The sequence below is a fragment of the Dipodomys merriami genome, unplaced genomic scaffold, assembly GCF_024711535.1.
Source record: "Dipodomys merriami isolate MVZ:Mamm:240054 unplaced genomic scaffold, mDipMer1.0.p SCAF_28, whole genome shotgun sequence".
In the NCBI taxonomy this organism is placed as follows: Eukaryota; Metazoa; Chordata; class Mammalia; order Rodentia; family Heteromyidae; genus Dipodomys; species Dipodomys merriami.
Window position 1 is genome coordinate 9,065,001 of NW_027204270.1, and position 25,246 is coordinate 9,090,246.

Sequence of the window (25,246 nt, forward strand, 5' to 3'; positions counted from 1 at the left end):
TCACTGTAGTAAGATGGAATATTTACCTTTCATCAGTGAGTTCTAGCCTGCTGTTTCAGTAAGCAGATGGTTAGGCAAATAAACAGAATAATGGAAATGTCCAGTAATGAGTCAGAGTTGATATATATTATATATTTAGGTATCAGTCCCTGATGATTGTCTTGGGCATCTGGCTAATAATATATAACTTAGAAATGACAAATGAATTGAATACATTATGATTCAGAGCATATTGAAGAGATGTATTCAGTGGAGTATATTATTTTGAAGAATAGCAAGATGTCATTTTGAATTGATAAAGTGTAACATGATAAACATGTAACAAAGTGTAGAACATGAGAGGGTTGAGCTTGCAGGAGTCAAGTCTTTATTGGATGGCTATGTAAAGAACCTTTAAGGAGGGGGTGTATTGGGTGGGGGGGCTGGAGGAGGATGGGAAGGGGAAACAAAGGAGGAGGCTACAATGCGTGATAAGAAATGTACTCATTATCTTGCCCATGTAATTGTAACCCCTCTGTACAGTATTTTCACAATAATAATAAAAAAACAGAACCTTTAAGGAGTTGTTCTTTTTTTTTTTTGGTCTGGTCATGGGGCCTGAACTCTGGGCCTAGGCACTGTCCCTCAGCTCTTCAGCTCAAGGCTAGCACTCTACCATTTGAGCCACAGCGCCACTTCCGGCTTTTGTTTTTTCTGCTTATGTGGGGGTGAGGAATCGAACCCAGGGCCTCATGCATGCAAGACAAGCGCTCTACCACTGAGCCACCTTCCCAGACCCCCTTTAAGGAGTTTTATCAGCCCTGATTTTGTGCTGCTTGTGACTTTTCTGGTACTGATATTTGAACTTAGGGCCTCACACTTGCTAGTCAAGTGCTCTACCACTTGAGCCTCATCTCTAGCTCTGTACTTTTTAAAAAATCAGTCTTGAGGCTCTCTGACCCTGAGCTTTTTTGCTCAAGATTAATACTCTACTACTTTGAGCCACAGCTCCATTTCCCACTTTCTGGTGGTAATTGGAGATAAGTCTCGCACTGAATGGGAACTGCGATCCTCAGATCTCAGCCTTTTGAATAGTTAGAATTACAGACCTGAGCCACCGGTGACTGACCAGTCCTGTGTTTCTTATTATTATAGATGGATGAACTTTAGAAACAAGGCTTATTTTCCTTAATTTGTCAACTATTGAAGCCCTATTTCTCTTTCCATTTACATCACTTGACATGTTTATATCTTGGGAAACAGTATCATACTGTTTCAACCTAAAGCATTTTTTTTCTTTTTCCTTTTCTGCCAGACCCAGCTTGTACTTGCTTTTTTAATAAGTAGGAAAAGTTAAAAAGAAATCTGAGTGTGAACTCCACTTTTGATCTTTATTGACTTTAGGACTTTGAATAAGTCACCTGTCTGAACCTCAGTTTCTACATCTATGAAATGGAATGATGTCTACTTTTTCAGTATGAAACCAAGTTTTGTTCTGTTGTTATTAGTGAAATACTTGTGATTAACACTTCCAGTTTTTTCCCCCAATTTTTTTCTTCTAGTAACTAGGAAAGAATTTTAGATTAGCTGTATTGCATTTAAAGATAATTTCCTTTTCTTACAAAATGGGGATAATATTACTGTTTTTTGGTGTGATTAATAAGAAGAGTTCATAAAACATTTTTCCTCCTGTTCTTGGGGTTTGAACTCAGGCACTTGAGCCACAGTGCCCTTTCCTGCTTTTTTGAATAGTTTATTAGGGATAAGAGTCTGATGGACTTTCTTGCTGAGGCGGGCTTTGAACTGTGATCCTCAGATCTCAGCCTCCTGAGTAGCTAGGATTACAGGCTGGAGCCATTGCCTTTTGTCTTCGTTAATACAGCATTGTGGAATAGACTATATTTTAAACAGACAATAGATCTTTCACTGTAATTAAACCCAAACTAGGTTCAAGATCTTCTCCTTCCTCATGTATGTTTCTCCCCCATCCCCTTAACTACACCCACCTAGGTTAAGCCTTACATTCTATTTCTTCCTCATTGTTTACATTTCTCCTGTTCTGCCTGATTATATTTCCCCCCTTACTGCTATATCCTTCCTATAATGGTTCTTTGCACCAATAATAAGCTCTTTTGCTTATTATTGTTTTGACTTTGTGTTAGTGAACTGGAACCAATCATGATCTAGGCTTTCAGTACTGGAAAATCCTCCAGGGAAGCACAAATAGGTATTAAATGAGAAGCCTACCTTTGTGCGGGATAAATATTCTAGCAGAGGCAACTTTAGTTTTAAGGTATAGAAATCTATTTTAGTTAGTAAAGGTTGAGGGTATTTAATGAAAATACAGGAACTCACAGGGGCATCATAGTTCTTATGCTGCTTTCAGGAGTAAAACAGAATTTGTGCCCTGGGGCTTGAACTCAAAGCTGGGCACTGACCCTCAGCTCTTTTGCATAAGACCAGCATTTTACCACTTGAGCCGTAGTTCATCTTATGGCTTTTTGGTTGTTGGGTCTCAAGGACTTTTCTTGCTCAGGCTAGCTGTGATCCTTAGATCTCAGCCTCCTAATTAGCTAGGATTGGGCTGGGATGTGTTTAGTGGTAAAGTGCTTGCCTAGCATGCATGAAGCCCTGGGTTCAATTCCTCAGTTCTACATAAGCAGAAAAAGCTGGAAGTGGCACTGTGGCTCAAGTGGTAGAGTGTTATCCTCAAGCACAAAAGAAACTCAGGGCAGTGCCCAGGCTGAGTTTAAGCCCCCGGACTGGCAAAAAAGGCTGTAGCTGGGATTATAGGAGCCACTGCTACTCTTTCTATGCTGACTGCCCACACTGTCCTTCTACCATAGAGCTGTACCTCCAGTTCTGGATATATGTGCCTGGGCTGGCTCTGAACTATGTGATTTTTTTTTTTTTGTCAGTCCTGGGGCTTGAAATCTGGGCCTGGTCGTTGTCCGTGTGCTCTTCAGCTCAAGGCGAGTGCTCTACCACTTGAGCCACAGTGCCACTTCTGGTTTTCTAGTGGTTTATTGGAGATCAGAGTCTCACGGACTTTCCTGCCCGGGGTTGGCTTTGATCCGAGATCCTCAGATGTCAGCCTCCCGAGTAGCTAGGATAACAGGCGTGAGCTGCCGGCACCCGGCTTGAACTATATGATTTTAGATCACAGTCTCTTGAGTAGCTAGGATTATAGGTGTGCGTCACCTATGGTTACTTGTACTAGATTTGAGCTAAACTTGGGGCGCTTCCTAGACAGGTGTACTACCTTGCTTTTTACTTTTTAGATAGGTTGTCCCATTTTTGCCAGGGGTTGGCCCCTGGCCAGGATCCTTCCTAGTCCTAGTTATTCTTCCTGTGTAGCTGAGATTACAGGCATGCCAAATGCAGAACTAAAATACTATTAAAAAATTTTATTTCTGGTTGTGGAGTTTGCACTCAGGGCTTGGTTGCTGTCCCTGTGCTCTATTGTTCAAGGTTCTCTACCACTTGGGCCACAGCACCACTTCTGGTTTTCTGGTGGTTAATTGGAGATAAGAGTCATGTAGACTTTCCTGTCTGGGCTGGCTTTGAATCATGATCCTTAGATCTCAGCCTCCTGAGCAGCTAGGATTGTAGATGAGGGCCACCAGCACCCAGATTATGTCTTATTTCTTAATATTTTAAAGTGTGTGCACTCACATGTATGTGTTGTGCACATGCACGTAAGGTTAACAGTAGGGCTTGAACTCAGGGCCTGGTTACTGACCCTGAGAGCCACAGTGCCATTTCTGGCTTTTTGGGGGTTAATTGGAGAAATGAGTCATGGATGTTTCTGCTTGGGCTGACTCTGAACTGTGATCCTTAGATTTCAGCTTCCTTGGTAGCTAGGATTCCAGGTACAAGCCACTGGCATTGGTTATGCTTTGTCTTAGCAACTAGGATGTTTAAATGATCTTGATGTTCTAAAATATAGTGATTTTATAAATGAAATAGTGAATCGGATAGTAGAGTTCATGTCTCCCTCCATAGAAAGGCTGACCAAAAATTGCCTTTTGAGTATAAAGAAAGAATGGTTGACTGTGGAGGCAGTCGAATACTTTATAGAGAACAATGTGGGAGGTGGATGATGTGGAATAAATGCTTAAGTATTAGGCATTTTGTCTCAATCGTTAATCATTTGTGAATGGTTGATAGCACCTAAATGACGTTGCCAGGATCTTTTTTTTTTTTTTTTTTTGGTCGGTCATGGGGCTTGAACTCTGGTCCTGGGCGCTGTCCCTCAGCTCTTCAGCTCAAGGCTAGCGCTCTACCATTTGAGCTACAGTTCCACTTCTGGTTTTCTGGTGGTTTATTGGAGATAAGAGTTTCATGGATTTTCGTTCCTCGGGCTGATTGAACTATGATTCTCAGATCTCAGCCTCCTGAGTAGCTAGGATTACAGGTGTGAGCCACCGGCGCCTGGCTTGCTTGATAGTTTTATAGCTGAGAAAACTATTAAGATTATAGTATGATAAATGGTAAGATAAATAGGGCTTTGCGAAGGGATGGTGGCATGTACTTTATTACTATGATTTCCCCTTTTTTTGTGTGTGTATGCTAGAAATTGAACCCAGTGTCTTATTCATGCTAGGCAACTGCTACTGAACTATATTCCCTGCCCTGGAATATGAATGTCATTTTGTCCTGGAGTGCGCGTGCGCGCCCTCCTCCCCCTCCCAGGTTTTGGGGCTTGAACTCTTTTCTCAACACTATAAGAGGCAAATGAAGAGTGTAAGAGTGGCTAATGGTGTAGGTGAGTAAGGCAGAGGTCATCTGGAAGGAAAGGGGAGAAAAGAAGGTGAGGAGACCTAGGAGTGATTTGACAGCAAATAAGTGGAGGAAGAGAAAGAAGGGTATGGGACGATAACCTTGAAAGGAATAGAAAATGCTACCAGGGCAGAATGGATATGGACAGAAGTAGGAGAGGAGATAGTAAGAAATAGATGTGAAAAGAACATTCTTCAAAGCCTACCACAGAAACTGAACAAATCCCTGTGATTCTAGCAGACTACTGGGGATGGGAACTTCTTGCAACTGCCATGGAGGTAGTTTAGTGATAGAGGAAGGACACTGGACTTAAAATTTGATTAGGAGCTGGGCGGGTCCAGATGGCTCACGCCTGTAATCCTAGCTATGCAGGAAGCTGAAATCTGAGGATCATGGTTCAAAGCCAGCCCAGGTAAGGAAAGTCCATAAGACTCATGTCTCCAGTCAACCACCAGAAAACTGGAAGTGGCATTGTGGCTCAAAGTGGTGGACCACTAGCCTTGAGCCAAAACAGTTCAGGGACAGTGCACAGGGCCCAAGTTCAAGACTCATGATCGACTCTCCCCCCACCCCCTCCCCCCCAAAAAAAGTCAGAATAAGATCTTGACAATAAGCCAGGCACTCACTGGTGGCTTATACCTGCAATCCTAGCTACTCAAGAGGCTCAAGAGCTACTCATGAGGATCGCCGTTCAAAGCCAGCCCAGGAAATGAAAGTACATGAGACTCTTATCTCCAATTAACCACCAGAAAACCAGAAGTGGCGCTGTGGCTCAAGTGGTAGAGTGCTAGCCTTGAGCTGCAGATCTGAGGGACAGTGCCCAGGCCCAGAGTTCAAGCCCCATGACCAATCGAAAAAAAGAAAAAAAAGATCCTGGCAATGACATTTAGGTGCTCTTAGCTGTGGTTTCCTGTCAATTGACAATGATTGAAGAAGGCATTTCTTAAGGTTCAGTCTGCTAAATGGGAGCAATCATGGTGAGATTATAGTGGTAATTATATAAATATGCACAGTGCATGTTTGCTGCCTTTAGTTCTACTTAGTTTCCATAGGGAAATATAAATAGAATTTGTTATATTCTTGATTAAAAACTATGCTTGTGGAGTTTTGGGATTCCACGAAATGTCTAGATTAAATTCAGTAGAAGAAAGCAGATACCGATTTGTGAGTTTTGTAATTGTTCGTGCTTTCCTGAGGACTAAACTTGTTTCATATGACACTGCAGAGTTGGCACCTAATATCCTGTTCCTCTGTCCGCCTCCTTTTGTTCTGGTCTTGGGGTTTGAACACAGGTCCTAGGTACTGTCTTTGAGCTTTTTTTCCCCAGTGCTCTACTATTTGAACTACAGATTTTCAGATTTTTGGTAGTTCATTGGAGATGAGTCTCATGGTCTTTTCCTGCCTGGGCTGACTTCAAACTGCAGATCCTTAGATCTCAGCTTCCTGAGTAGCTGCTTACGCATGTCAACCATCAGCCCTGGCTCTTTGTTTTTATATTATACGCATATTATAAACCTATTCATTGCATTTTCTTCAGTAATCATAACTCCTACTTCAAGGCCTTTTGAAAAAACTGTTGTGCTACAATAATAAGCCTTGTCTCTGTTCTTTTTGTACTCAGATAACCGAATTTTAGCCTAATTTAAGAAAAAATTAGGCCAGGCGCTGGTGGCTTATGCCTGTAACCCTAGCTACTCAGGAGGCTGAGATCTGAGGATCACAGTTCAAAGCCAGCCTGAGCAGGAAAGTCCGTGAGATCTTTTCTCCAGTTAACCACCAGAAAACTGGAAGTGTCACTGTAGCTCAAATGGTGGTGTGCTGCTTTGAGCTGAAGAGCTGAGGTATAGCGCCCAGGCCAGAGTTCAAGCCCTGCAACTAACAAAAAGAAAAAAAGAAAAAAAATACTTTGAGATAGTCTTTTTTAAAAAACGAAATGGCATAGACTAATGTAGAGTTTGCTGTCCTCATGCCTTAATCTCCTGCTGGAATTGCAGGCATAAACTACAATGCCTGGCTTGAATTACTTTTTTTCTTTTTGTGCTGGTTGGCCTCACTCACATTCTTGCCTAGCTTTTTTGCTCACAGCTAATGCTTTTTATTTTTTTAACCACTTGAGCCTTGTGTCCACTTCTGGCTTTTTCCTGCTTAATTGGAATAAGAGTCGTGGATTAGTCTTCCTAGGCTGGCTTCAAACCAGGATTCTCAGATATCAGCCTCCTGAGATTTTGGTGTGAGCCACCAGCGCCCTGCAGATTTTAGTTGTTTTGAATAATGTATTTCATATTTTAACAATCCTGATGCTAGTGTGGGTATTTTACTAATGACTTGGGAGATGAGTAAATGCAAGTTTAATGAAATACTTATGACGTAAATAAGAATATATCAAATGATTGGAAAGGTTTGGAAGGTTTCTTGTGACAAGTTTTGTTGCTTTTCCCTGGTTTTGGGACTCCCAACACATTTTCTCCTCTGGAAGAATACTGACTGGGATACATGTTATGAAGTGTATTGGGTCAGATAAGTTCTCATTTGTACTTAACTTCACAATTGGAATATAACAATGTTAACTTTCATTCATTAGCTTGATAAAGTTTATATAATCATCTCCAAACATCATTGCTCTTAGCCTGTTGATATTTACTTGCTAAAATGTATGAAAAATGGATAGCATAATTTTTATATAGTTGTTTTTTTCATTTTTTAAAATAAAAGGAAATGGGAGGGGATAAAACAGGGATTATTGCTGAACCCTGATGATTAGAGGTAAGTAGATGTTTAATCTCAGTTACTTGGTTTTTGTTATTGTCTTTGTGAATATTTGAGAGTAAATAGAAACTTTTTAGTTGTGTATAATGTGTATATAATCTGAGATACTGACTTGAGGTTTTTCCTTCCTTTATTCTGAATACTAGGTACGTTCTATGGATGAACTAAATCATGATTTTCAAGCACTTGCTCTGGAGGGAAGAGCTATGGGAGAGGTAAGCTAGCTGATGTGTCAGAAAAGTGGGTCTGTTTTCAGGGAAGTTTGGTTGGAGTTGTCTTTCATCAGATGTGTCCAAAACCTAGTCTCCAGAAGTATGTGTTTGCTTTCCTTTGTTGCCTTTCTCACAATTCCCATTCGGGAATGTTGCTGTAACTGCTATCATTATAGGAAGAATACTAACTTCAGCCTAATGGCTTAAAAATGAAACAAACCAATGAAAATATGAGCACAAATGACTGAATATTATGTGTTAGTAAGTCAGCTATAATTAAGGCATTAAAATTTGAAAATTAAAATTTTGTATGCATCAAATATTCTATTTCAATGTCTAGGTTCTTTAGCAGTTGGAAAAGGGAGTCTTAAATGAGCTGCCAATCAAATATGTCAGTTATTTTAGAGTAGTTCGTTATAAAGATGTATTTTAGACCTCTTGAAGTGGGAGGGGTGTTAGGTTTCTGGTCACATAATTACAGAAGATAAAGATCTAAACTACTCATCTTTACAAAGAATTTGGAAGTGAGAATTTGGCTTTGTTTCTAATTTAAACTTGGCAAAAACCAAATTTATTATAATTCCTATTCTGATAGGTGGACTTCACCATAGTTGAAGGAGTTTACTCTTTTTTTTTAAACTGTAGGTGACCTCTGGTGGTGATCCTAGTTATTGTCAGTAAGCATTATTGATGACAATCAGAATATACAGTTTGAATGAATTAAGATTCCACAGGTTCACAAATGACACATTTACTTGTATCTCTCATACTAGGCAATAACCTTAGGTTCTGTTACATTTGTTTTATATCTAGTATTTAAAAGCTATATCTAGTTTAATGTTCTGATGAAGGGACAATTGCTGTATATTTCTCATGTGTGCCATCCTTTAGATATGTTTATTCTTCAATTTAGCCAATATTTGATCCAGATACTAGGTGCTAGGTAGGTTCTAAGGTTATTCGAAGTTTATTTGTGCTTAGGGATTAAACTCTTGTGATGTTTGATACTAAGATTATTGTTTCGTTACAAGATTTTTGCCTCAAACTTGTCTGAATGGTCACAATTGTCACAGGGTCCAATGTCCTAACATCCATGATCATGCTTTTTTTTTTTTTTTTTTTTTTTTGGCCAGTCCTGGGACTTGAACTCAGGTCCTTGGCATGTCCCTGAGCTTCTTTTGCTCAAGGCTAGTGTTCTACCACTTGCCACAGTGAGTGTTCATGTATTTTAAGAGATGATTGGTAGTTAGCTACTGTTGACTGTGTCTGCCTAGTAACATTGAAGCAGTTATGTGTAGCAATAAACTATGCATGGCTATTGGGTACAAGACTCTTCATTTCTGGAGCGAAGTTCGAAAAGAAAATAAGCATATTGGTTTACCATTAAGTATAGAAGGAGCGCCTACATTTATGGTCTCCCATCTCAGTGATTCTTTTTATGTCAGTTGTGGGGCGTAAACTCAGGGCTTGGCGCTGACACTTCTTTTGCTCAAGGCTAGTGGTCTACCAATTGAGCCATAGCTCCATTTCTGTTTTTTTGGTGGTTAATTGAATATCAGAGTCTCGCTGACTTTCCTGCACAGGCTGAATTTGAACTGTGATCTTCAGATCTCAGTCTCCTGAGTAGCTAGGATTATAGGCATGATGAGCCACCAGCCCTGTGAAATAGAGTTTTAAAACACCAGTGTGTTAACTTCTAATTGAATCATTAACTTTAACTTGTAAGAAAACATCTCTAGGATGAATTGTATATAAAGGGATTGTTTACATTATTATTTACTAATATAAACCCTTTGGGTAATGGAAATTGTATGGACTTTTTTTTCGGGACCTGGGGCTTTGAGTTCAGTGTCTGGGCACTAACCCTGAGCCTCTTTGTGCTTAAGGCTAGTGCTCTACCATTTGAGCTACAGTGCCACTTTGAGCTTTTTCTGAGTAGTTTATTGGCTATAAAAAGTCTTACCGACTTTTCTACCCAGGCTGGCTTCTAAGAATCAAGATCCTCAGATCTCAGCCTCTTGAGTAGTAAGAATTAAGGTGTGAGCCACTGGTGCCTGGCCATTTTTATTGTGGTTATTTGATTGATTGATTGATTGTGTGTGTGTGTGTGTAGATGTATGTGGAGCCTTACTAGGGCAAGCAACATGTACAATGAACAAGCCTTTAGAATTTAAAGAGAAATGGTTTCTTTGAAAGTAATTGATATCTAGTAATTTTTCTATTTATTTTATTGATATGAGACTGGGACTCAAATTCGGTATCTGACACTTTTGCTTACTGGCTGACACTCTACCAACTGGGCCATGTCTCCATCCCCTGATATCTAGTAATTAATGTTTGTGCTGTTTAGCTCTTAACTTTTTTTTTTTTAATGCCTTCTACTAGTCTCTTGGTGATCATTTGAAAAATTAATACCCTTTCTTTATTTTTTTTCCCCCTAGAACTGGGGTTTGAACTCAGGGCCTCATGCCTGTGCTTAGTTTTTCTCTGTTCAAGGCTGAGATGCTCTGCCATTTGGGCTTAAAAATTTTTTTTATTGTTATTATATAGGTGATGTGCAGAGAGGGGTTACAGTTAAATAAGTCAGGTAGAATACATTTCCTTTTGGACAATGTCAGTCTTTCCCTCGCTCTTCCCCAGAGTTTCCCTCCCATTCCTGCCACTTCTGATGTTTTGATGGCTAGTTGGGGATGGGTCTATCCCAGGCTGCCTTTTGGATTGTGATCCTCAGATGTCCGCCTCCTGAGTAGTTAGGATTAGTACCTGACAGCATTTCTTAGTAGAAATCTTGCTAAGAACTGGCTACCTAAACTATCATGCTCAAAACCTTGTTGGTTGGATGAAGTACTGTTGTTGATAGCTAAAGGACTCACAGTGCAAGTAATTTTTACCTACCTCCTTGTTTTAAAATTGACATAAAATGTTTTAAATGATTTTGTCCACAGTCCTTGTTGGCTCTTCATTTAACTTCAGAACTCTAATATTTTAAAGTCTTATACTTATGCAGTTTTTATTTTCCATGGAAAGATCAGTCTGTGTACTCCATATTTAAGAGTTATCTTTGTAGTTTAGCAAAAGGCTTAGAACAGAGCAAGATGAGGGGTTTCTGGGCCATCTTTACATTGGTTTGGTGAATGATCTTGCAGGAATTATTTTTTTCTAACTGTAAGTATGTACATTCATGTGTGTGTGCCAATATTGAGGCTTAATCTTAGGGCCTGGACACTGTCCCTTAGGTTCAAGGTTTGTGTCATACCACTTGAGCCACAGCTCCAATTAACCACTTCTGGTGGTTAATTGGAGGTTAATTGGAGATAGGCATTTCATGGACTCTCTTGAATCCTTAGATCTCAGCCCCTTAATTAGCTAGAATTACAGACACGTGTCACTGGTACCTGGCCTTTTTTTACTTGTAAAAATTACCTGTAAAGAGCAGTGTTATTATTGTCCATTTCCTCAAAAGCATAGGTTTTTACGTGAGGAGTTCTAATTGAAAAGTATTTTGAGAGCCTTTTTCAGAAAGGTCTCTTATTCTAAAAATTGATTTTCTGACTTTTAAAAATGATAGGCCTTTTTCCCTCTATGTCTTCATATTTTATGTTTTTAGGGTGAAACATCTCATTTCTGGTATAAATGATATAATGGTATAAATGGTATAAATTTAGTTCTATGACTGTTCATCTTTTAGGAAAAAACAAACCATATATCCTTGATTTGTAAGTATGGTTATAGCAAATTTGGATAGTGTTCCAATACATAAAATGGTGAACAATGTTGCCTTATTCACTTGAAGTAGAATAAGGTGAGATTTATTTAAGTCGTAACTACAGGTCCTTATTAGACATTGTTTAGGAATTCTACCCTAAGTGTGACATAGCAAAATGGTTGTAGAGGAAGGAATTTGATAGTGATTTGGAGAAGCTTTTAACTCCAAAACTTGATGGGAGAGAGCCTTAGAAATGGACCAGAGTCTTGAAGTTATTGCTTGTTCATTATTTTTGGTCTTCTTTCCATATGTAAGTCAAAGATAATAAACTTGGAGAATTCATTATCCAGGTCTGAGATTCTTAGAGGCTGCCTTTATTTCTGTCTTTAAAGATGGAAAAAAAAGGAATAGTTCTGATTTTTTTTCAGGGTAGCCAGAAAACCTCTAAATAATGCCCCTTTAGAAAAAATGACTTCCCCATGTGTGATTAAAAAAAAAAAAGATTCTGGAACTTCTCATTGTGTTCATTTAAAGTGACTAAATACACTAGCCTCCAGCTGCTGCTGAGATACTTAAGTTTTCCTCAGGGATCATAGGCTGGTAATTATGGAGTCAGGCCTAAATGGGAACCTAATTTGTAAGCCTTATCTGATAAATTTTTTCCACATCTTTTCATTATGGCAGAATGTCTCAGAATTAGAGGCTTTTGATCAGCTACAAATACTTAGAAAATCACAGCCCTAAAAGAGCTACCACACTGAAAATTCCTTGTAAGTAGGTTCCCATAAAAGTAGCTCAATTTTCTTCAAAATGGATATCTTAGAAAGGAGATATCTTGTCTGCCAGACTGATCTTATAGCTTTTCTTGCAGCGAGAAAGAAAATTTAATACAACCTTGAGGTTTATTATTACAAAATTGGTGGCTTTTGGATATAGATGGGAATTTTGTTTGTTTTTAATATCCCTAGTTTTACTAACCATTGTTTGGTTTTGTGACATTTTTGCCATCTTGTTCTTCAGGTGCAATGCTTATTTTTGAGAAAACATAAAGTAGGCCAAGTGGCTGAAAGGAGCAAGATCTTTGTAAACGGCTTACTTAATAACTATGTATTGGATGTGAAATGACCTTTCCATAAGTATTGTTTGGGGAAAGTTATGAGGTCTCAATAGTTTTGAGATTGAGATTGGACTAGTAGGTGGTTTTTTTTATTTTGATTGCTTTTTGTTTTGGTTGGTCGTAGTGCTTGAATTCAGGGCCTGGGCACTGTCCCTGAGCTTTTGTGCTCAAGGCTAGCACCCTACCACTTGGGCCACAACTCTACTTCCAGTTTCCTGATAGTTAATTATTGATAGGACTTTCCTGCCTTTGCTGGCTTTGAACCGGTATCCTCAGATCTCAGCCTCCTGAGTAGCTAGGATTTCAGGCATGAACCACTGGCACCCAGCTGACTTTAAATTCTGTTAAGATCTGAAATAATAGTTGCTGCAGTATATTGAACATATGCAATTTTTTTTTGGTACTGTGTCAATTAAATTTGCCTTGCAGTTTTCACAGTGGTCAGCATTGTTGTTATGACCCGCCTCTTTTTGGCAGTACTGGTGTTTGAACTCTGCTTTGAGCTTACTTGGCTAACTTGCTCAGCTGGCTAGGGCTAGGGCTAAGGCTAGCCCTTCTTTTTCCTAGTTATTTTGGAGATGAAGTTTCTTGGGCTTTCCTGCCAGGTATGTTTTTGAGTCACAAACCTCCAGATCTCAGCCTCCTGAGTTAAGTTGCATTACACGCATGAGCCACCAGTGTGCCTGGCTATGCTCCCCTTTAGAGCTAAGACTAGTAGAATTAGAGGCTAATGTGTCCACAGACCTACTGCTTGATAATCTAGATCTGTCACTTCATATCCTGAGTTTTGTTAATATTTGTTCTTCATGTTAAGAGTACTCATCATTTAAATTAAATCCAATTTTAAGTATCAGTTCTACTGTAAGGCATTCTTGCTTTTACCAGCTAGAAGCTTTGGAGAGAATTGAAGTAGCATGTGATTGGTATTATTTTGTAGCCCAACCCCATTCTCGAAGAAACTTGTATAATTCAGTAAATGTTGGTTGTAGTTTCCACTTAGGCGACTTTTGTACCCTAAGGGCTGAAAATATGGACATTTTCCAAAATATTCAAATTACTTTTGCAAACAGAATTGTATAATGAATAGTGAATCAACAATGCTGATAATCTAAGTTGAATCTGATATGAAGACATTCGTTAAAACTGTTTTTGGTTTTTAATATAATTGAAATCAGATCAATAGGACATTTTCTCTGGGCCATCCAAGGAATGGAAACATTAATATATATACATATGATTAGACATAATGGTCTTTAGAAAACTGGAATACTTGCATTGCTTGCACAAACTTGTATTAAACTGTTGTGTGTAATTCCTGCTTGTTTATTCTAATTGTGCTGATAACAAATCTGAATACCAAAGCCAAAATTCTTTGTGTTTTGGTTAATTAATGTATGCTGTAGTTCTCATAGAATGCTATATAAAGTAGTTTATTTTCTTTGTTGGTACTTAGCAGTGTTACTTCATTCTTGGAATGAAAAAAAAAAAAAGCACTCCTCCAATCTCTTACTGAGATCTTGGTCTTGTCAGTTTAATAATTAAGAATACCCCTAGGCTGACTGGGTGTGTGAATAGATTGAGTGTTTGGTTCTGTTTTGAGAATTTCTTCTTCTGCCACTGGGTTGTTTTTTTGCTGCTATGGAGATCTGAAAGATGTTGGTTCTAAAGCAGTCTAGATATTTTCATGGTTTTATTCCTGAACTTTGCAGGTTTCCCAAGTGGCCTTTGATATGTTTTTAGCACACAGGGCTCTGAAGTACTATTAGGCAGTTATTTAAGTATAGGGCTATTTTAACATGTATAGTTTATGCTGTAGATCAGACCATATAGTTCATGATAGATATATGCATATATATGTATGTGTATATATATATATATATATAGTTATATACATATGACCTTATTGACACATGACTTCTTTAACTTACAAACAATAGATAATGTAGTGCTGTTTCCCTAACATGTTTGTGACTATATTATATAGAAAAGTGGACTTATCTCTTTGGTTTCTTTTCTGAATATACTTGACTGCTTGTCAGTCTTTCAAATTTTACAAAGACTGAAAAGTTCGTTTGGTCTTATTCCAGTAACTTGAAATGTGGCTCAGGAGGAGATGTGTCATGGAGAAAGGATCTGTGTAGGACTTGAAGTTCAAGGAGCTGCCAGCATGTCTGGGTTTCTTTCAAGGGCTTGCTTTATGAACTAACAGTGTCTTTTGTATCTTTTTTGGGGGTGGGGTGGTGACTGGTTACTCTGGGCCTGGCTCCTGCCAGGCTAGTGCTGTTGCCACTTGAACCAATCAGGAAACCCATACCTAGTTTTAAGGATGGAGTTATTGACAGTAGTTGTATTTTTCAGTGCATAAAGAATACAGAAAACTCCTATGAACTTTGGAGATTAATAGTATGCAGCTGAAGAGCTGACTTGGCAATTTTAATTTGGTTGTCTTAAAAGTTGAGAGTTACCAAATTCTTGTTTCTCTTTGATTTTATTTTTCTTTTGAGTACTCAAGGCACCTTATTTCCCTCTGGACATCATACTTAGAATTACTTGGATCCAACTTTTACTCATGGTTTGTTCCTTTAATGCTACAGTATAGAATCGTGTGTGTGTGTGTGTGTGTGTGTGTGTGTGTGTGTGTGTGTGTGTGTGTGTGTGTGTGTGTGTGTGTGTGTGTGTGTGTGTGTGTGTGTGTGTGTGTGTGTGTGTGTGTGTGTATCCAACTTTTACTCATGGTTTGTTCCTTTAATGCTACAGTATAGAATCGTGTGTGTGTGTGTGTGTGTGTGTGTGTGTGTCTGTCTGTCTGTCTGTGTCTGTCTGTGTGTGTGTGTCTGTCTGTCCTGGAGCTTGAACTCAGGGCCTGGGTAGTGTAGTGTCCCTGAGGTTTTTTGCTCAAGGCTAGTGCTTTGCTACTTGATCCATCTCATTTCTAGCCAGTAAGAGCCATGGACATTCCTGCCTGGGCTGGCTACAAACCTCAAACGTTGTAGTCCTCAGGTTTCAGCCTCCGGAGGAACTAGTATTACAGGTGTGAACCATCATTACCTGGCTCAGAATAGATTCTTTTTTTCTTTTTTCTTTCTTTTTTTGGTTGGTTATGGGTCTTGAACTGTGGCCTGGATGCTGTCCCTCAACTCTTCAATTCAAGGCAAGTGCTCTACTGCTTGAGCCACAGCACCCCATTTTGTTTTCTGGTGGTTCATTGGAGATGAGTCTCACAGACTTTTCCTGCCTGGGCTGGCTTTGAACTTTGATCCTCAGATCTCAGCTTCCTGAGTAGCTAGGATTACAGGCGTGAGCCACCGGTGCCTGGCTGGGATGCTGCTGCTGCTGCTGCTGCTGCTGCTGCTGCTGCTGCTGCTGCTGCTGATTTTTGTCTCCGTTTGGCTGACCTCAAACTCAATCCTATGTCAGCCTCCTGAGTACTGGGATTATAGCCACGCCCAGGCTGGCTCTGCTTTTCCTGGCTGTGTGACCTCAGGAAGGCTGTAGCTTCTCAGCTGGAAAACTTAGATGGAGCAGATGGAGGACCGGTCTCCTCCCAGACTCTCCCTCCCCGAGCGATGGCAGCGATGAGACAAGAGCTCCTGAAAGTCTGAGGCTGTGCCACCACACAAATCTTGTTTATGTTTGTATTATTTCCCTAAGAAATTCTTTTTTGTTTTTGAAAAATGTACTCTTTACTGACTTATGTAATGTGACCCCTCTGTATACCTCCTTTATAATAACAATAAAGAATATTTTATCGGTCGTGGGGCTTGAACTCGGCCTGGGCGCTGTCCCTCAGCTCTTCAGCTCAAGGCGAGCGTTCTACAGCTTGAGCTACAACACCATTTCCAGTTTTTGGATGGTTTACTGGAGATAAGAATCTTATGGATTTTCCTGCCCAGGCTGGCTTCAAACCACAGTCTTCAGATTTCAGCCTCCTGAGTAGCTAGGATCCCAGGTGTGAGCCACCAATGCCTGGCTCAGAATAGATTCTTAATCAGAAGAACTTTAGTGGCAGCCTAGCCTGACTTATGCATACCTGGTGACTCTGTGTTGAGCATCATGGATTGTGACCTCCCCCATCCCAGCCCCACCCCAGGTTACTTTTTTTTTTGGGGGGGGGGGAGTTATTAACAAGAATTTATTTAGTATAACAAGATACAAATAGGGAGAAATTGGAAAAAATATAGAAAGGGTATTTCTTGGTTCCCATGCAGGAGTGAAGGATTCAGGTTGTGACTCAATTTAAAATTATATAGGCTTCTAAAAAGGCTGCTCTGAAAGATGAGACACATTTTAGCAGAAATTTCTCCATTTCCGTAGGTCCCTTTTCTTACCATTTCATACTAGGGTCACTGCACAGTGCTTTTGTTCTTTATTTGCTAGACAAGCACTGCAGTACTTGAGCCAGGCCTCCAGTCTTTGCAGTGGCCTTTTTGCGGAGACTTCAGAATACATGTTTTCCCCTCACTGAGCTTCCTGAAAGACTGTCAGGTTAGTCTTTTAGAAATGATTTTTATGGTAATACACCCTGTTGCTGGCACTGGGTTGGTGTCTACCTCTAGTACTCCATGCAGCTTCACTGGTAGCTGGCACTAGTCGAAGCCTCTCCTTGCCTTCATTTCTACTTTCCTTGGTGCAGTAGGGCCTTATATTGTTTTGTTCCTGCTCCTTTCTTGACTGGACTAGACTAAAGCTTTAAATTCTATTACATTATTAGGTGGTCTTTATTTTGAAATACTTTGAAATTCAGTTATTTTGATTACTGGTTATCCTGTTATATCTTTTAAATTATTTTGGGACAAGGTCTTTTACTCTGGTTTCTTCTAGTGGTGGCTTATTTAGGTCTGCAAATTAGTACGTGGACTTCAGTAAGTCTTTGAGATGCTAAAACAACTTCTTTTTTTTTTTTTTTTTTTTTTTTTTTTTGGGTCAGTCCTAGGACTTGACTGGGCCTGGAAACTGTCCCTGAGCTCTATAGCTAAAGGCTAGCACTCTACCACTTGTGCCACCATGCCACTTCCAGTTTTCTGGTGTTTAACTGGAGATAAGAATCTCATGGACTTTCTTGTTTGGGCTGGCTTTGAACCGCAATCCTGAAATCTTAGCCTCCTGAGTAGCTAGGATTACAGGTGTGAGCCACCAGTGCCAGGCTCACTTGCAGGTTTTTTTTTTTTTTTTTTTTTTTTAAAGTGCTTAATTAGAGATTAGAGTCTCACAGACTTTCCTGCCTGGGGCTGACTTTGAACTGCAATTCTGAGATCTCAGCTTCTGAGTAGCTAGAGTTACTGGTGTGAGCTACCAGTGCTCAAAGCTAATGTTTTCTTTTCCTTTTGAAATCAGAATTTGCTACTTTGTCTAGGCTGGTTTGCCTCCTACTTGTGACCTTCCTGCCTCAGCTTTGGAGCGCTGGGATTACAAATGTGTACATCACACTTGGCAAAGCTTTTATTCTTTAGAAATAGTAGGCAAAGCAGTGCTGGTTTGCAGTAGTTGATTTTACTGTTGGTTTTAAGATAGAGACCAAGTTAACACAACCTTGCCAGGCCTAAGTGATTTGTGTGATCTCATCCATTATAGTAAAAGTATCATTTGGAGACATTAGAAACAGCTATTAGCCAGGTGCTGGTGGCTCAGGCCTGTAATCCTAGCTACCTAGGAGGCTGAGAGCTGAAGATCATGGTTTGAAGCTTGTCAGTCCACAGACAGGGAAGTTCATGAGACTCATATTTCCAATTAACTACCAAAAAGTTAGAAATGGCAGTGTGGCTCAATGTGGTAGAGTATGAGTCTGGAGCACAGGTCCTAAGTTAAAGCCCTAGGTCTGGCACAAAGAAAGCAAAGCAAACCAAAACAACTCCATCTATTAACAGTGCTCAATAGAATGTACTGGTAGAGAGCCCTATGAACATTTAAGAGAAACTTATTTTCAAAGTCTACATAATTAAAGAAAACAAGGAGTATATTAATTTCCACCCAAAAGAGAGGTTTCCTTAAGACCATTACTATTGAAATTAGCAACCATTTGCCTCAATAAAAACTTAAGTAATAATTATCAGATTCTAGATTGTAATGGTAGCGCACAGAATATTAAAGGGAAAAAGAGGGTGAATAATTTTGAGAAACACTACAACTATATATGAAAACAGCATAAAGTACCTCAGTGAAAGCTGTTTTCAATGGGGTGATGGGGGAAGGGGGCAAAAAGTCTCTTGTTATGGGGTGGGTGCTGGCAAGATGAGGTTAGGCCAACAAAGGTGAAAGAAGATGAGTATGAGCCAGTTCAGGTGGCTCATACCTGTAATCCTAGCTACTTAGGAGGCCAAGATCTGAGGATTGAGCTTTGAAGTCAGCTGGTGGTGCAGGAAATTCCATGAGACCCTTATCTCCACTTAATCAGCAAAAATCTAGAAGAGGAAATGTGGCTCAAGTGGTAGAGTGCTAGCCTTGAGCAAAATGTGCATGTGTACACTCATGGAAAAAAAATATGAGGGTAGGGATGAGGTGCGGGGGGTGGGGGAGGGCGGGGGGGAGGGAATAGACAGCAATGGTGCTGATCAAGGTAACCCGACTTACGGATTGTAGCCTTTTTGTACAACTACTTAATAACAAAAGAAAAAAGATGAATATGGTTGAAAAAGATTGTTGACATTTATGAAAGCAGAATAGTGTAATGGAAGAGTAATGGGGGGACTTGTCACAAAATCAAAATGAAATCCAATCCCCCTTGTACAGTTAATGTTTGTAAATAAAAGTTCTACCAGAAAAAAAAAGTTCTCCCAAATACTGATTCTTACATAGTTGTTTTTTTTTTTTTTTCTGTTTGTGATTTGAATTCAATGAAGCAACATAAATAAAATGTTAAAGACAATCTTTTGCCTGGCGAAGGTAGCCTGTGTGTCTGTAATTTGAGCTCTCAGGAAGGATTGAGAGCGTTCAAGGCAAGCCTGGGCTACATACCAAGACTAGAAAGCTTGGCTGGGGAGTGGCTTTAGTAGAAAGTTTACCTAGCATACATCAAGACCTGAGTTTAATCTGTATTACTGTAAGACATGCCTATTTGTCTTTTACACACACACACACACACACACACACACACACACACACACACACACACACACACACACACACACACACACACTCTCTCTCTCTCTCTCTCTCTCTCTCTCTCTCTCTCTCTCTCTCTCTCTCTCTCTCTCTCTCTCTCTCTCTCTCTTAAAAAACCAAAATCTTTTTCATACTTACTAATTGGATTAAAGAGAATGCAGCCGGGCGCTGGTGGCTCACGCCTGTAATCCTAGCTACTCAGGAGGCTGAGATCTGAGGATCGCGGTTCAAAGCCAGCCCAGGCAGGAGAGACTGTGAGACTCCTATCTCCAATAAACCACCAGAAAACCGGAAGTGGCACTGTAGCTCAAGTGGTAGAGCGCTCGCCTTGAGCTGAAGAGCTGAGGGACAGTGCCCAAGCCCAGAGTTCAAGCCCCACGACCGACAAAAACAAACAAACAAAAAAAGAGAATGCAGCTGATTTCCTTAATGAGTAAATATAAATACAATCACAGAGTAAAAATTAACTATATCACATATCTTAATTGAAAGAGGAGATAACATGTCTTTGCTTTATATGCTCATCTTTGGAGAGTGGATCCTCACCCCAGATTTGGCTGTCGGCCCTAAGAGGCAGTTAAGCCTTACCATTCTGCATAGCCTTAGCACCCCGAGGGATCAGGGGATCCCATTGCACCGGGACAGGTATGCAATTTGCAATTTGGGACAGGGTGCAAGGCAAGTGCACTGCACTTGAGGAGATGGTTCTCATCTCCTCAAGAAGAGCATGCTGGGTTGCAAGTGGGTTGATGCCCAAGATCCCACCTCTGCAAAAAAGGCATCGGACGGGCCTGGTCATCACTGGGGAAGGCGCGCCCCTCAGGCGAAGGCCAGTGCAAGGTCCTCTCATTAATGTTTTAGACAGAGGCCCAACCTCTACTCTTACCTGTTGCCATAAAACAAAGAAGGGGGAACTGTAGGGAGCCGAGGTGAGACTCCGCCCACTCCCTTGCAGCTTTGAGGTAACCACCCCAGACGGTGCTTGGCGGGACGCCTGGGCTGTGCGCGTGCACGAGCCAGGTCCGTCAGTCTGTCTGTCTGTGTCTGTCTGTCTGTCTATCTATCTGTCTATCCAGTCCTGGGGCTTGAAATTAGGGCTTGGGCGCTCACTGTCTCTGGGCTTCTTTTGCTCAAAGCTAGCACTCTACCACTTGAGCCACCGTGTCCTTGTAGTCTTTTCTGTTTATGTGGTCCTGAGGAATGGAACCCAGGGCATTGTGCATGGTAGCACTCTACCACTAAGCCACATACCCAGCCCCATATGCTTAAGTTTTTAACTTAGAAGGAATTGGAGGCAAACATAGCTTATGTCTGTACTCCTAGCTTTTTAGAAAGCAAGCATAGATCAGAAAATTGAAATGGGGGGGCTGGGAAGGTGGCTTAGTGGTAGAGCGCTTGCCTTGCATGCTTGAGGCCCTGGGTTCGATTCCTCAGCACCACATAAGCAGGAAAAAAAATCCGGAAGTGGCGCTGTGGCTCAAGTGGTAGAGCACTAGCCTTGAGCTGAAGAGCTGAGGGACAGTGTCCAGGCCCAGAGTTCAGGCCCCACAACCGGACCCCCCCCAAAAAAAAAAAAAAAAAGAAAATTGAAATGGAAACGTTTGTTTTTTTCTTGTTTGTCTTCTTTTTGTCTTGTTTGTTCATTTATCTGTATTTGGGAGGTGCAGAAATGGAGGGACAAAGGTGGACAAATGCAGCAATGGTACTTGCTAGACACAGTTGCAAATTAACTATACAACTTGATGGAGATGTAAAGGGAAAACTGGGCGAGAGTGAGGGAAGGGCTGATACTGTCCCAAAAGAAATGTACTCATTACCTTACTTATGTAATTGTAAGCTCTTCTGTACATTACTCTCATAGTAACAATTTAAAAATTAAGTCTGGAGGCATGGCTACATGGTAATGTGACTGCCTAGCAAGCATGAGACCTTGGGTTCAAACTACAATACCACCAGAGAGGAAAAAAAACCCAACACATTTAAAACCATATAGTGTGAGCTCTCTTTAATTTTTAATAGTAACCTTTGTCATTTTGAAGTTATGTTGAAGTGAAATATATTATGTTTAAGAGAAAATGCCTTATTTATTTACAGTGTATTCCAGGCCACCAGATCTCAATTTTTATTTATTAGAAAGCCAGTTTTAAACCATAACTCTTTCTCTATGTACGTGTGTGTGTGTGTGTGTGTGTGTGTGTGTGTGTGTGTGTGTGTGTGTGTGTGTGTATGTGTGTGTGTATTTTTTGGGGGGGGTTGTTTTTGTCAGTACTGTAGCTTAAACTCAAGGTCTTTGCTTGCTTATGGCTGGCACCTTTAATTTTTTATTTATTTTTTGGTCGGTCGTGGGGCCTGAACTCTGGGCCTGGGTGCTGTCCCTCAACTCTTCAGGTCAAGGCTAGTGCACTATCACTTGAGCTACAGTGCCACTTCTGGCTTTTTCTTCTTGTGTGGTGCTGAGGAAGGGCCTCATGCTTGCAAGGCTACCACTGATCTACCTACCCAGCCCCCTCATCCTTTAAGTTGAACCTTGCCTCTAGTTGGGTTTTCGGTAGTTAGTTGGAGATAGACGTTCTTGGATATTTCTACCCAAGATGACTTTGAATTGGGATCCTCCTGATTTCAGCCTTCTGAGTAGCTAAGATTACAGATGTGAGCACTGGGCTGTAACAATAGTTTTTGTAACAAGTACTTCCTAATCCCTCTTACCAACACAGCACCTATTTTTCTTTTTCTTCTTCTTTTCAGTCTTGATCCTCCATGAAGAGAAGCAGTCTTTACATGTATAATTTTGTATTTTACATTTTAATTTTACTTTATAAAAATTGCACACTGTTGGGGCTAGGAAGGTGGCTCAGAGGTAGAGTGCTTGCCTTGCATGCATGAGGTTCTGGGTTTGATTCCTCAGCACCACATAAGCAGAAAATAGCCGGAAGTGGCGCTGTGGCTCAAGTGGTAGAACACTAGCCTTGAGCTGAAGAGCTGAGGGACAGGGCCAGGCCCAGAGTTCAGGCCCCATGACGGACAAAAAACAAAAAAATTTGAACACAAATTAAATATTCAACAAGCAATTAACCGTGGTGCAATAACTAGCCATAATGACGCTGTGCAATTTTTTTTTTTTTTTTGGTCAGTCCTGGGGCCTGAACTCTGGGCCTGGGTGCCATCCCTCAGCTCTTCAGCTCAAGGCTAGCACTCTACCACTGAGCCACCTTCCCAGCCCCATCTTCCTCTTTCTCTCCCTTTCTTCCCTCCTTCCTCTTTCACCTTTCATTTAAGGTCCTTCTGAAATTATGTTAACAGTAAATGAAGACTTTTTTTTTTGTGCTTGTGGGGGCTGAACTCTGGGCCTGGGTGCTGTCCCTTAGCTCTTCAGCTCAAGGCTAGCGCCCCTACCATTTGAGCCACAGTGCCACTTCCGGCTATTTTCTGCTTATGTGGTGCTGAGGAATCGAACCCAGGGCCTCATGCATGCAAGGCAAGCACTCTATCACTGAGCCAACTTCCCTGCCCATGAAGACTTTTTTGAAGCCTTAGATTTATTTATTTTAATAGGATAGAACTTTGATAGACTTTAGTAATAACTTAAATCAGTATAGGGCATTATGAAAGTTTTTTTTTGGGGGGGGGGGCTAGTCATGGGGCTTGAACTCAGGGCCTGGGCTCTGTCCCTGAGCTCTTTTGCTCAAGGCTAGCACTGTACTACTTTGAGCCACACCACCACTTCCGGTTTTCTGGTGGTTTATTGGAGATGAGAGTCTCAGGGTCTTTCCTGTCCAGGCTGTATTTGAACTGTGATCCTCAGATCTCAGCTTCCTGAACTAATCCTCAGCTCGGATTACAGACATGCCTAGTTTATGACAGTTCTTTGTATACTATGTCACTTGATTTATAACAGTCTGCGGTACGGTAGAGCTACATAAATCCTGAGTGTGTTAAGATTTTGAGAAGTGACTTCTGTAAATTCTACTGAAGTTATGCTGGGAGACCAGATTCTGTGGTTATCAGTAGTTGTCATACTTGGTCTCTTTAATCAGCTCTGGAAGATTCTCTGAATCAATGTTAGTTCCTCTTAATGTACTGAATTGTATGATGAGAATATACGAATGATTAAAATTTTTTTTTGTTGGCTCTATCATGCTAGCTACCAGTCATTTGATTATTGATTACATTCCAGTGACACTAAACTTGGATGGAAATTTGAGTCGTCAGGTAACAATACTATCAACCCTGATCATGCTTGTGGTTGTAGCATCTCTGTGTGTATTACTGCTTAACAAACCAAGTTTTTGCTCTTGAGAGTTCTGGCAGCCTGTGTTGCATGTGTAAGCACTTAACTAAAGTCTTTTGAGTAGAGCAGTTATTGGAATGCCCATTTGGTGTCAAAACCATCAGAAAACTGCATTGATACTTTCCTATGCAAATATTGGTATTGGTATGGTCAGGCAGATTTAGTCTTTAATAGTTCCCTACTTTGCAGTTTCTGCAAAGACATAGGTGTGGTACTTGTGATGTTCTGTTGGAGATGTTATTTTTACTTTATTATTATGTTTATTTGTATTAAAGTGCCCTGGGTCACTCATCAGGCTATGCTCACCTTATCTACTAGCTGAATTACTGATTTTCTTTTTTGTTTTTGAGAAGAGTCTAATTTGATCTTGAATTTGACCTTGCCTAGAGGCTGACCTTGAATCTGTGCTCCTCTTGCTTCTGATTTCTAAGTGATTGGATTATAGGCAAATGTACCTCATGCAGTTACTACTTTCTTTTATAACATTTGCCTCTTTGAATGGGTACTATGAACTCCTCAGTGTTGTTACTTTATATCAATTCATTCCTAGATGAGAAAATAGAGGCAAAGAAGGCTTAAAAATCACATAGCTATGGTTTAAAATCAAGTTTATGATTCTTATTTATATTATTTTCATTCATTCATTCATTCATTCGTTGTGGGGCTTGAATTCAGGGCCTGCGTGCTGTCCCTCAACTCTTTTGCTTAAGCTTAGTGGGCTACCATAGCCATTGAGCCATAGAGCATAGCTCTGTGTCTGGTTTTTGAGTCTGAAGGGACTTTTATGCCCCAGTTGGCTTTCAACTGTGATCCTCAGATCTCAGCTTCCTGGGTAGCTAGGATTGCAGACATGAGCCATCAGCACCCAGCATTTATTTATTTTTAATTAATTAATTTACTTATTTTTATTTTCTGTACTGGTCCTGGGGCTTGAACTCAGCCTGGGCGCTGCCTCTGAGCTTTTATGCTCAAAGCTAGTTCTCTAGCCCTTGAGCTACAACTCTGTTTCTGGCTTTTTGGTGGTTAATTAGAGATAAAAGTCTCATGGACTTTCCTGCCTGGTCTGTTGTCAAACCTTGGTTCTTAGATTGCAGCCTCCAGAGTAGCTTAGACTACTGGTGTGAGCTGCTGGTGCCCAGCGGGTCCCTCCCCCACCCTCTATCACTGTGTTTCTTCTTAAAATAACAAAGAAGCCTTACGTGTTCTTGATGTTCTCAACTTTTTATTTTGTCTGTATTTGTGTTTATAGGTTCCTAGTAGGGGATTATTAGATGATTGTATTAGTGTAGCAGCTTTGG

At 40.5% G+C, this 25,246-nt stretch overlaps 1 protein-coding gene across 15 annotated transcripts in view; it reads left to right on the top strand.

Moving 5' to 3' along the window:
* Pum1 (pumilio RNA binding family member 1) overlaps nt 1-25,246 on the top strand; it is a 135,566-nt gene that overhangs the window by 31,392 nt on the left and 78,928 nt on the right. For all 15 annotated transcript variants that reach the window (XM_070037418.1, XM_070037417.1, XM_070037421.1 and 12 more), the window contains exon 3: nt 7,674-7,742. In XM_070037418.1, the coding sequence (XP_069893519.1) occupies nt 7,674-7,742 (69 nt within the window). The remainder of the gene's footprint in view (nt 1-7,673; nt 7,743-25,246) is intronic.